Source organism: Corythoichthys intestinalis, chromosome 14, assembly GCF_030265065.1.
Source record: "Corythoichthys intestinalis isolate RoL2023-P3 chromosome 14, ASM3026506v1, whole genome shotgun sequence".
Taxonomy (NCBI): Eukaryota; Metazoa; Chordata; class Actinopteri; order Syngnathiformes; family Syngnathidae; genus Corythoichthys; species Corythoichthys intestinalis.
The window spans coordinates 7,180,386-7,193,929 of NC_080408.1; the positions used below are offsets into that span (position 1 = coordinate 7,180,386).

Sequence of the window (13,544 nt, forward strand, 5' to 3'; positions counted from 1 at the left end):
AATCTTGGCCCATTCTTCCCTACAAAACTGCTGTAATTCAGTCAGATTCTTGGGATGACTGGCATGAATCGCTGTCTTTAGGTCATGCCATAGCATTCCAATGGGGTTCAAGTCTGGAATTTGACTTGGCCACTCCAGAACGTGTATTTTGTTCTTCTGAAACCATTCTGAAGTTGAATTACCTCTGTGTCTTGTTGCAGCATCCATCCTCTTTTTAGCTTCAACTGCCTGACGGACGGCCTCAGGTTTTCCTGCAAAATGTTTGAATTCATTCTTCCAATAATGATTGCAAGTCGTCCAGGCCCTGAGGCAGTAAAACAGCCCCAAATCATGATGCTCCCTCCACCATGCTTCACGGTGGGGATGAGATGTTAATGTTGGTGAGCTGTTCCATTTTTCCTCCATACATGACGTTGTGTGTTACTCCCAAACAATTCAACTTTGGTTTCATCAGTCCACAAAATATTTTGCCAAAACTTCTGTGGAGTGTCCAAGTGCCTTTTTGCGAGCATTAAACGAGAACAATTTTTTTATAGACAGCATTTGCTCCCTCCATGGAGTCCTCCCATAAACACCATTCTTGGCCATAGTTTCATATATAGTTGATGTGTGCACAGAGATATTGGACTGTGCCAGTGATTTCTGTAAGTCCATACACTCTGGGGTTCTTTTTTACCTCTCTGAGTATTCTGCGCTGAAGTCTTGGCGTCATCTTAGGTGGACAGCCACTCCTTGAGAGAAAAGCAACAGTGCTAAACACTCTCCATTTGTAGACAACTTCTCTGACTGTCGATTGATGATCATCCAGACTTTTAGAGATGGTTTTGTATCCTTTCCCAGCTTTATACAAATCAACAATCTTTGATCACAGGTTTTCAGACAGCTCTTTCAACCGAGCCATGATGCACATCAAACAATGCTTCTCATCAAGACAATTCTTAATGTTTGGTAAAAAATGGTTTCGATTGCTCTTTAAGTCTTCTTTGGCAGAGGGTTCACTTACTTATTTTTCCCCCATCTGTCATCGTTTGCATGCTTTCCTCATTAAAATATGAAAACCTATACATGTTTGGGGTGTTTTAGATAAAGCAGACACTGTTTTTACATCTGTGTGATTTTGACAAAGAGCCGATCATATTTGATGGTGATTTTATGCAGCAATGTGAGAAATTCCAAAAGTTTCAGATACTTTTTCATGTTACTCTACTATTGTCTCAGCTCTTTTAGTTCAAATCGATTGGACATTTATCGCCGTCAGTGGCGGCCAATGAGTTAAAATGGGAAGATTAGTGAGTGTGGTTATCGGGATCATGTTTCCAGAAGGCAGATGTTTTCCAGTCATGCAGGATGCTGCGCTTTAATCAGGGAATAGGTCAATTCTATGGGTTGCCTTAGCAGTAGAGTATCAAGTTTAATCAACACAAGGACAAACAGTATTTTCACACTCACCTGACCATATGGTGACCTTTCGCGCACTTTCAGCACGCCAGTAAGGTGTCCTTTCAAAACCTCCCATCAAGTGTGTTTGTTTCCATTTTGAGGCCTGTCCTAATGTGTCCGTGTTTGCCTTGGCTTTATTATGATTCAATTACAGTGCGGCAAATAAGTATTTAGTCAACCACTAATTGTGCAAGTTCTCCCAATTGAAAATATTAAAGAGGCCTGTAATTGTCAACATGGGTAAACCTCAACCATGAAAGACAGAATGTGGGGAAAAAAAACAGAAAATCACATTGTTTGATTTTTTTAAAGAATTTTTTTGCAAATCATGGTGGAAAAAAAGTATTTGGTCAATACCAAAAGTTCATCTCAATACTTTGTTATGTAGCCTTTGTTGGCAATAACGGAGGCCAAACGTTTTCTGTCACTCTTCACAAGCCTTTCACACACTGTTGCTGGTATTTCTGCCCATTCCTCCCTGCAGATCTCCTCTAGAGCAGTGATGTTTTGGGGCTGTCGTTGGGCAACACGGACTTGCAACTCCCTCCACAGATTTTCTATGGGGTTGAGATCTTGAGACTGGCTAGGCCACTCCAGGACCTTGAAATGCTTCTTACGAAGCCACTTCTTTGTTGCCCTGGCTGTGTATTTGGGATCATTGCCATGCTGAAAGACCCAGCCACGTCTCATCTTCAATGCCCTTGCTGACGGAAGGAGATTTTCACTCAAAATCTCTCGATACATGACCCCATTCATTCTTTCCTTTACACAGATCAGTCGTCCTGGTCCCTTTGCAGAAAAACAGCCCCAAAGCATGATGTTTCCACCCCCATGCTTCACAGTGGGTATGGTGTTCTTCGGTTGCAATTCAGTATTCTTTCTCCTCCAAACACGAGAACCTGTGTTTCTACCAAAAAGTTCTATTTTGGTTTCATCTGACCATAACACATTCTCCCAATCCTCTTCTGGATCATCCAACTGCTCTTTAGCGAACCGCAGGCGGGCCTGGACGTGTACTTTCTTTAGCAGGGGGACACATCTGGCATTGCAGGATTTGAGTCCCTGGCGGCGCATTGTGTTACTGATAGTAACCTTTGTTACTGTGGTCCCAGCTCTCTGTAGGTTATTCACTAGGTCCCCCCGTGTAGTTCTGGGATTTTTGCTCACCGTTCTTGTTATCATTTTGACGCCACGGGTGAGATGTTGCATGGAGCCCCAGATCAAGGGAGATTATCAGTGGTCTTGTATGTCTTCCATTTTCTAATAATTTCTCCCACAGTTGATTTCTTTACACCAAGCATTTTACCTCTTGCAGATTCACTCTTCCCAGCCTAGTGCAGGTCGACAATCTTGTCTCTGGTGTCCTTCGACAGCTCTTTGGTCTTGGCCATGGTGGAGTTTGGAGTGTGACTGACTGAGGTTGTGGACAGGTGTCTTTTATACCGATAATGACTTAAAACAGTTGCCATTAGTACAGGTAACGAGTGGAGCGTCGTTAGACCTCGTTGGAAGAAGTTAGACCTCTTTGACAGCCAGAAATCTTGCTTGTTTGTAGGTGACCAAATACTTATTTTCCACTTTAATTTGGAAATAAACTCTTTAAAAATCAAACAATGTGATTTTCTGTTTTTTTTTTTTTTCCACATTCTGTCTGTCATGGTTGAGGTTTACCCATGTTGTAAATTACAGGCCTCTCTAATCTTTTCAAGTAGGAGAACTCGCACAATTGGTGGTTGACTAAATACTTATTTGCCCCACTGTACTTTCCACCCATACTGTGTAATGAAGGCATCTGATATCAAACAGCCAATTATCTTGGAGTTGATGTTTTCCTTGCCTTAGTGATGGTTCGGTTAGGTTACCATTTAGTTCTGGTGTGTTTCAGGTCATACTGATGCAGGCCTATGAATATGTCCAAAGGATGAGAGCGGACATGCGAGGAATCAACCTACTGGCGACGCTGTCCTGGGTGTATCAACAGCCTATGCAGCGTACACACCCTCGCCAGGTCTTTATCATTACAGACGGTTCCAAAAACAACGTGGCTAAAGTTTTGGAGCTGGTACGCAGAAACACTTGCGCTGGCAGGTACGGATACATGTTAAAAGAACACCCAGTTGGGAAAATGTATCGCAAAATATGTGTAGCAAAAGTACCAAATGATTATTCTAACCCAAATTGCTTCTGTGAGGGCATTTTTGGTTGAAACAGAAATTGTTATAAGGTTATTTTACCAACATCCAATGAAAATCAAGCAATCAATTGATACCAAGTAAGCCAAATCTTCATGGAAATAGAGTGGAAAGTGTGTGCAACTTCACCACAAGGGGGATGCGAGAGAAAGGCTGGAGTATATTTCGGCCCCGCCTATTAATCCTGTTAAGTGCTCTCCTATGTAATAAAAGTAAAATCCCGCCCCCACTCCATCTCCCTCAGCAATGTACAATAACTCCATTTATCCCTTATTAGTATTCTGCTGTAACACTGACTTTCCTCACAGAATGTGGATAATTAAAATAATGTATCTCTTATACTATTAAAAACAGAGCATTTTTGTACTGTGTATTTTACTTATGCCATATTAATAGTATCATGTTTTCCAAGTGCCGTAAATGGTTGTGAAATAGAACTTCCCTATGGAACAATAAAGCTTATTTGTCCGTCTGTCTCTTGCTCTATCGCGCTCTCTCTCTCCATCCCCCTATATCTTGCTCTCTTGCTTTATTTTTTTTGCTCTATCTATTGCTCTATCGGTCTATATACTCTCGCCCTAATTCTTGCTTTGTAGATCGCTCTGTATATCTATCTCTCACTCTATACTATCGGCTGTCAAACGATTAACATTTTTAATCGAGTTAATTACATCTTAAAAATTAATTAATCGTAATTAATCGCAATTCAAACCATCTATAAAATACGCCATATTTTTCTGTAAATTATTGTTGGAATGGAAAGATAAGACACAAAATGGATATATACATTCAACATATGGTACATAACTACTGTATTTGTTTATTATAACAATAAATCAACAAGATGGCATTAATATTATTAACATTCTGTTAAAGCGATCCATGGATAGAAAGACTTGTAGTTCTTAAAAGATAAATGTTACTACAAGTTATAGAAATTTTATATTAAAACCCCTCTTAATGTTTTCGTTTTAATAAAATGTGTAAAATTTTCAATTAAAAAATAAACTAGTAGCCCGCTATTGTTGATGTCAATAATTACACAAAGCTCATGGGTGCTGAAGCCCATGAAATCAGTCGCACCCAAGCGCCAGCAGAGGGCGACAAAACTCCAAAAAACACAAGTAACAAGTGGACATTGCACTGCGCTTTCATTTTAATCTGTTTGAGCGGGGCATGTGTGTTATTTGTGTCAAATATTTTTACATGATTAATTAAAAAAATTAATCACCGCCCGTTAACGCAATAATTTTGACAGCCCTACTATATATTTATCGCTCTATCATTCTCTCGCTCTGTCTATCGCTCTAATGTTCTCTCGCTCTCTCTATCACTCTTATTTGCCCCACTGTATCTATCGCTCGATCTCTCACTCTATCGGTCTTTCTTTTGCTCTCTCGCGCTCCATTTCTCGCTCTGGCCATCGCTCTCTCACTGTGTCACTATTTCCTGTTCTCTCGCTATATATATATATATATATCAATCGCTCTCTCTCCCTCTATATACAGTATCTATCACTCTATCTATCACTCTTGGTCTCTCACTATTTCTCTATACTGCTCTATTTCTCACTCTATCTCTCTATATCAACCGCTCTAGAAATGTCTTTCGCTCGCTCTATCGCGTTCTTGCGCTATCTATCGCTGTATCGGTCTGTTGTTCTTTTGTATCGCTCTCTCGCTCCATCTATTTATCGCACTCTATCGCTCTATTTCCCGCTCTCTCGCTCTTTATATCTATCGCTCGATCTCTCAATCGGTCTTTCTTTCGCTCCCTTGCTCTCTATTTCTCACTCTAGCCATCGCTCTCTCACTGTGTCACTCTATTGCCCGCTCTCGTGCTCTATATACAGTATCTTTCACTCTGTCTCGTTCTATATACTGTATTTATTGCTCTTTTGCTCTAACAATCTATTGTTCTTTCGCTCTCTGACTCTATTTCTTGCTCTATCGCTTTCTCATTCTATCGCTAACTCTATCGTTCTATTTCTTGTTCTCTCACTCTATTTCTCTATCTCTCTATTGCCTGCTCTATCACTCTATTTCCGACTATCGGTCTGTTGTTCTATCTCTCGCACTATCGCTCTCTCACTATCGTTCTCTCACTATATATAGCTATCGCTCTATCTCTCGCGCTACCTATCACTCTATCTTTCGCTCGCTCTATATCGCTCTATTTCTAGCTCTACCGGTCTATTTCCAGCTGTCTCGCTCTATATATCTCTCGCTCTATCGGTCTATCATTCTTTTGCTCTCTATTTCTCGCTTTATCTATCGCTCGCTCACACTGTCACTCTATTTCCCGCTCTTTCACTCTATTGTATCTATCTCTCACTCTATTGGTCTATCATTCTTTCGCTCTATTTCTTGCTCTATCTATGGCTTCCTCGCTCTATATATCTTTCACTCTCTCTCTCACTCTACATACTGTATCTATCGCTCTATCGTTCTTTCGCGATTTTGATCTATCTTACTCTTGCTTTCTCGCTCTTACGCCATCGCTCAGTCAGTCTCTCTATTGCTCTATTTCCCGCTCTCTCGCTCTTTTGGTCTATCGTTCCATCTCACGCCCTATCTATTGCTCTGTCTGTCTTTCTATCTTTCCCGCTCTCTCGCTCTTTTGGTCTATCGTTCCATCTCACGCCCTATCTATTGCTCTGTCTGTCTTTCTATCTGTCTATCTAATCAATCTATCGTGCCTGCAGATGTTTCGGTTTAGGCCTTGGTTCCCGTGCATGTAGGCGACTCCTGCAGGGTGTTGCCAAGTTGACAGGAGGTACGACAGAATTTTTGGAAGATGAGGAAAGACTTCAGCCCAAGGTTTGCACCGCAGACACCATTAATGGATTGAATCGTTATTTCCATGTAATTTATGACATCATGTCTGTTATTAGCTCATCAAGTCTCTGAAAAAAGCCCTGGAGCCTGTGTTGACCGATATGCGGATTGACTGGTATCTGCCTGAAAACATGGAGGCTCTTCTTTCACCCAATGAAATCCCTGCGCTCTACCCGGGAAATCGTCTTATTGGATATTGCACGCTTTATGACATGACGACATTTAAAACCAAAAAGACAGAGGTAAAGCAAAAATCTGGATCCTTTTCATTGAGTGACTGCTGAGACTCAGTGAAGTTCTGCAAAACACTTCAGCACTCTAGCCTTGTAACCCACTTTAACTCACTGGCTACCAATGATAGACGTCAAATTAAAACAGAGAATAGATGCAGTGAATGAACGAATGTCCCAGTTCAAATGGATGGGATCATGACAAGCGCATTTAAAAAAAAATGCCAAACTGCAGAAAAATGCAAGATAAAATTGTAGAAATACATGGCAAAAGAGTGAAAAACAACCCCCCCCCCCAAAAAAAAACACAACCCCCTCCACCCCTACCAAAATAGAAAAAATGCCAATTTATTTGATATTTTAGTTTGTTGCTATACCAATCCAATTCCTTTTCACTGGTAGAGTGGCAAATGTACAACAAAAATACAAAACTGCAAAAAAAATAAAAAAAATAAAAATAAAAAAAATTGGCAAAATCGGCCCAAAAAAATAATACAAAAACTGCATAAACAACCCCCAAATATTGGCTAACCTGGAAAAAAAAAAACACCTGCCAAAATCAGAAACAATGGTTGTAGAAATAATTGGCAAGACTGTGAAAAACTACAAAAAAAAAAACACAAAAATTGCGACCCCCCCACCACAAAAAATGGCAAAACTGAAAATAAAAATAAATAAATAAATAAAAAAAGCACAACCCCACCAAAAAAGGGAGAAAAAAATTATTTTGGGGATATTTCAGTTTGAGTCATTATAAGGCAAACATTCACTGCTATACAAATTAAATTCCTTTTGACTGGGAGGGGCAAATGAACAACAAAAATGGCAAACTGCAAAAAATGGCAAAATCGCAAAAAAAAAAAAAAAAAAGGGCAATTGGCAAACCACGAAAAAGTACAAAATCACAAAAAATGAACTCCCCACACCAAAATCAGAAAAAAACGGTTGCCCCAAAAAATTGGCAAAACTGTGAAAAACTCCCCCCCCCAAAAAAAAAAATTTTTTTTGACCCCCACCACAAAATATTGGGAAAACTGCAAAAAAACACACAACTCCACCAAAATAGAAAAAATATATATATATATTTGATATTTTAGTTTTAGTAATGAAAGGGCACACATTTGCTGCTATACGCATTCAATTCCTTTTGACTGGGAGGGGGGCAAAAGAAAAACAAAAAATGCCAAACTGCAAAGAAAAATCACCAAAAAACAACAAAAAAATGACAAACCTGCAAAAAAAAAAAAAAAAACACAAAAATTGGCAAACCCACAAAAAAACTGCAAAACCACCTCCCCTCCAAAAAAAACCCCAAACTCCCCACACCAAAATCAGAAAAAAATGGTTGCAGAAAAAATTGGCACACTGCAAAATAAAAAACACAAAAATTGGCAAACTCGTAAAAAAACTGAACATTGCCCCCCCAAATCAGAAAACAAACAGTTGCAGAAACAATTTGCAAAACTGTGAAAAACTGCAACCCCCCCACACAAAAAAGTCTAAACTGCAAAAAACAAAACAAAAAAAAACACAACCCCACAATGTTTAAAAAAAAAAAAAGTTGTCACTCTCACATTTCTCAGCATTCACACAATTTATCAAGAAACTGATACATTTATTTCTTACGACTTTCTCAAACAATCACAAATATGTCTTTTAGTGTCAAGAGCTCGGCTACAAGCGCACACGTAACGTTTCTGTGGGCTCTGTTTTTTGCCCGTCAAATGACGACATCTCACCTCCGACATCTGAGCTCATGCCTGCGGTCACTTGTCCGGAAGGTAACGACCTGGAGGAGGCGCTGAGGGAAATCTCCAGAGAAATCTCCTCTGAGTTCTCCTGCGCTAAAGACGCTTACCACAGTGCGTAGCATTGAGGCTTGCAGATTTTCAGGTGAATTTCCATAGAAATCAAACATTCAATATTTCTTCTTTATATGCACACTATAGGTATGGATGTAGACTGGTCCAGCGATGTGAGATCGAGAATCCAACAGAGCTCCTATGTCCAGGAGCAGTACGTCCTCACTCACTGCTCCCTCAGCAGCGAACAGAGTCTCCCCACACGCATACAAGCCTCGTCAAGTTCTGACACCAAGAGACAAGCTTGTCTTTCTGACCCGATGCCTCCCGCTCCGCTCCTGGACACGGGATCTTTACCGCAAGGCCTAGAGAAGATACCTGGTCCAGAACAGAGCTCATCGTTGTCTCGCTGGGCTGACTCGCCGTGGCAGCAGAACCTATCGGCAGACGGCGCTGACAGCGCCAGGAAAAAGGTGAACATGCCTTGTATCACAAATCATATCCAGAGGTTCCCACCCCGAGTACAAACATGCCTCTACTTTGGAATGATTAATTAAACTAGTGCTGCAACGATTAATCGATTAACTCGAGTAATTCGATTAGAAAAAAGCTTCGAATCAAATTTTGCTGCTTCGAGGATTTGTTTATTTGGAGTGGCGTTGTAACGTTTTGTTTTGAAAGTGTTTGCATTTAGTTTTATTGATTTGGGCGGATACACTGCCCTCTAGTGGCAACAGTGAATAAGACATAACTCATCTAACATGGGTGTATCCAGTTGCTCCCCGTTAAGATAAACATAAGGTTGTAAGTAGAGATGTCCCGATCACGTCATTTTCAAAGTATCGGAATCGGCAAAAAAATATCGGCCATGCCTTTTTTTAATTGTTTTTTTTTTATTAAATCGTTTTCTAATTGTATTTAACGTTACAGACATATGTTACACTCATCCAGAGTCTTTATTTTAGGCTTAAGGTAGGGTTATCAAATTTATCCCGATAACGCCGGTAATTAATCTTTTAAAAAATGTATCACGTTTTAAAATATTTGACGCAATTAATGCATGCGCTGCACGACCCACACACGCATTGTCGCGCTCAATCTGTAATGGCCCAGTTTTACCTATATAGGGAGATAAAAGGCAGCGTAAAATGAGTAGAATGAATTTTGGCAGCCTTTGGAGCCTTTTTAGGCTAAAGCCTTACACTCCCTCTCCCTATGATTAGAACTATCTTGGGAAACAATGTGAAGAAGCAAGGTAGCAATTGATCTTTATCTTAACCCCTTGTGTTATTTCCCAACGCAGAGAAGATATATCAATTGTTAGCACTATGCAGAGTCATGGTTCCACTTCCCATCATGCATTTGGGTTGAATGGCTGCAGTATCATTTACTGAAAGCTCAACAAATACACTAGATGGCAATATTTAGTCACAATATACAAAGTCACAAGTCTTTCTATCCGTGGATCCCTCTCAGAGAAAGAATGTTAATAATGAAAATGCCATCTTGAGGATTTATTGTCATAATAAACAAATACAGTACATATGTACTGTATGTTGAATGTATATATTCGTCCGAGTTTTATTCATTTTTTTCTTAATGCATTGCCAAAATGTATATGATCAGGAAAAATTATCGGGAATGATTGGAATTGAATCGGGAGCTAAAAAAAGCAATCGGATCGGGAAATATCGGGATCGGCAGATACTCAAACTGAAACGATCGGGATCGGGGGTAAAAAAACATGATCGGAACAACCCTAGTTGTAAGTTTTTGTTTGAAATTAAACCACTTCATTTCCCCTTGTTCAAACAGAATGGACAAGTCGGTTGTAGTGAGGAATCACACTGGAGACAAAAATCACTGGCCCGTTCAACCATGGCAGCTAGAAGCTTTTCATCGCCGCAGGGTGAGCTGGAGATGCATCGCCTCAGAAGAGCTCTGGAAAGGGTCTCCTTCGACCAAACTCTTGGGGGAAGGCTGGATGAAAGTGACGGGGAGACAAAGCCGCCAGACACGCTTTCACACAGAAGCCTCAATGACTCCAGTGAGTTTACACAAATTGCCCAAAAATAATGTCACTATTTGCAGTAAGGACAAAAGGTTATCGATAAAAGAGAGGAAGGCGGAAGCAAGTGAACGCCGCAGGGCGGCGTGGGACCGGAGACACAACCCACCGCCCTCGCAACTGACAGCCCAGACGAAGAGGAGGCCCAACCCTGGAAGCCCCTCCATATAGAAAAGAGTGGGACCCACCCTATTACTGTGGCTGCCAGGTCCCCAACTGGCATCCACTACCCAGCACCATAATGGGGTTGCGCGGGAAGGGTAGTGCATTAAAATAGGGGAGCCCGATCGTGGGACTTCCAAGTGGAACTTCTTCCCAGCCGCACATCCCACCAGCCCTCGTCATAGCTCCCCTTGGAATATAGACCCTACCCACGTGACGTCACAACTTCGCCCTCCTGACTGGTGTCGCCCAATTGTCCGTCAACACATCGTGTTTACCTATTACGGCTACGTACATTCGTCCTATTTACGACGTGTTTTTCTGCTCGTTAACATTAATAATCAAAATGGTGAAGGCGTGTGTGGCGGTCGGTTGCAATAACAGAGAAGACAGACGGAGAGACTTGAAGTTCTACCGGATTCCGAGAGACCCGGAGAGGAGAGAGCGAGATGGGCTGCTGCAATTCGACGAGAAAACTGGGCTCCAAACGATTACCACAGATTATGTAGTAGTCATTTTATATCTGGTAAGATGCATTTAATATATATTTAGAGGGTTTTGGGCTGACAACCACAATTGAGATCATTGCTAGGCTAATCACCGACAACATACACGTATGTATGTAGTGAGAGTGCTATCGCTAAACCATATAAACATTAAAAGCCCTAACTCCATTGACAAATGACATGAAATACATTAGACTTGACAGTGGATGTTAGCAATAACAAAAGATTTTGAATTGAAAATTTCGTAACTCACCTTTCCAAGCACAAGATAGATTCCTGCCGAATTTTCGTGGACGAGGACCTGTTTCACCCAACCAGCAACGAAGTATTTATAAGCCTCCAAGCTCTTAAAGTTTTTCAAACTTTCGTGAGAATAGGCTGATTTTGTGTGGACAAGATAGTTGTACATATCAGGGTAGCTAGTAGATGTCAGGCAAATACGGCGGAGACAGCGGGTCGAAAAACATAGATTTAGGCATCAAATATGGATCTGGCGAATGGATAAACTGAAGCTTTTCCACATAACGCCTTTTATGCAACGCATCAAGTGAGTTTACGGCATCCGAAAGCACCGGGTCTTCCATGAAATGCATTATAAATTGCTCGATCAACTGAGACCATTGACAATACAGACACAAAATGACGGACAAGGGGGCGGAACAATACAGCGATCACGTGATTTTGTGACGTCAGTGGGTAGGGTCTATTATGTATGTATGTGGTCTGTAAAAGTATGGTTGCCAACAGTCCCAGATTGGGCGGGACAACCTGGAATTTTGGAAGTTCTGACTGGTACCGCCGCTGGTTGCTAACAGTCCCGGATTGGGCGGGACAACCTGGAATTTAGGAAATTCTGACTGGTACCGCCGCTAGTTGCTAACAGTCCCGGATTGGGCGGGACAACCTGGAATTTAGGAAATTCTGACTGGTACTGAACTTCCTAAATTCCAGGATGTCCCGCGCAATTGGGGACTGTTGGCAACCTTGGTTAAAAGAGATGCGGGAATGGCAAGGCCTGTAGCAGGAGGGCAACTGTCATGTCACCCACCCAACCGACCCCAGATACCCCACACCCTCGGTGTATGATGCAATAAAATTAAGGGGGAGCCGAAACCCCCATCCCTGAAACCTCTGAATTACTTTGTAGTTGCCGAAAGTGAAGGATATTTACAGTGCGAAGTGAAGAGTGCGGGAGTTAAGAGGCAGGCTCCCGTGGGTGAAGCCCCGCATACCAGAACTCCTAGGCACAGGGTGAGAGAAAAATCAGGGCCCCTGACCACCTCAGCGCTTCTGTCCATTGATACCAACCCCACATCCCTGAACGGGCGTCGCACCAGTGCACCGGTGGCCAGGGGACAACCAGCCCCCTAGCAGGGGACGACCAGCCCACCCCAAATCCCACTGACCCTGAGACGGCCCAAAGATGACCCTGCTGACAGAAGGGCAGCGGCAGCAGCCCCATGCCCCGAAAGGCAATTGGAGCCGGAGACAGGCTAAGGCAGGGGCAGGCAAACTATTCCACAAAGGGCCACAGTGGGTGTGGGTTTCTTTTCCAACCCATCAAGAGGAAACCTTTTCACCAATCTGGTGTCTTTCAAGCGCAATCAGTTGATCGCAGTCAGGTGCTTCTCGTTTCAGCAGAAACCTCATTGGTAAAACTGTGCTGGAAGTTGGAACAGATTCATCTAAAATTGAATTATTTGGACACCAGAACAGTTGGAACAAAGACCAGGACCCACTACAGCCCTTGAGGACCGATTTGCACAACCCTGGGCTAAGGGGACAGAGGCACCACCCAAACTTCGGGCTGAGAGGGGTGCGCGGTATGTTACCGAAAGGCACCTCCCTGGTACACAGGACGAGGAGACGGGGCTTAGGTCAGGCCAAAACGGGAGGGCATTGTGCCTGCCACTTCCACCCCACTCCGGAAAGGGAGGCGGGCCCATCCAGATTGAAACTGGATGGCTCTTTTGTAGTCTGAACAGTCACAAAGCACATAAATCTGATTTTTGCAAGACAGGGTGAAACCACATTTGAGAGGAAGTTTTTATGTCAGATATGGACAAGATGCTTCTCAGTCTGGAGAGTCCAGATAGGTTTTTGACTGCCTGACGACCTGTCTGTTGTGTCAATAATGTGGCCCAATCTGAACAGGCTGATTTGGACAGAAGGAGCAATTTGATTGGAATCAGATATGCCTGCAGTCTGAACGTAATTCGTCTTGCAAAAATCAGATTTCTGTGCTTTGTGACGCTGTTCAGACTACAAAATAGCCATCCAGTTTCAATCTGGATGCGCTAAAAACAG

At 42.2% G+C, this 13,544-nt stretch overlaps 1 protein-coding gene across 1 annotated transcript in view; it reads left to right on the forward strand.

Moving 5' to 3' along the window:
* vwa5b2 (von Willebrand factor A domain containing 5B2) overlaps positions 1-13,544 on the forward strand; it is a 36,438-nt gene that overhangs the window by 16,245 nt on the left and 6,649 nt on the right. The window contains exons 9-14 of the mRNA XM_057856475.1: positions 3,326-3,528; positions 6,337-6,451; positions 6,526-6,711; positions 8,360-8,561; positions 8,649-8,974; positions 10,317-10,548. Coding sequence (XP_057712458.1) covers positions 3,326-3,528; positions 6,337-6,451; positions 6,526-6,711; positions 8,360-8,561; positions 8,649-8,974; positions 10,317-10,548 — 1,264 coding nt within the window. The remainder of the gene's footprint in view (positions 1-3,325; positions 3,529-6,336; positions 6,452-6,525; positions 6,712-8,359; positions 8,562-8,648; positions 8,975-10,316; positions 10,549-13,544) is intronic.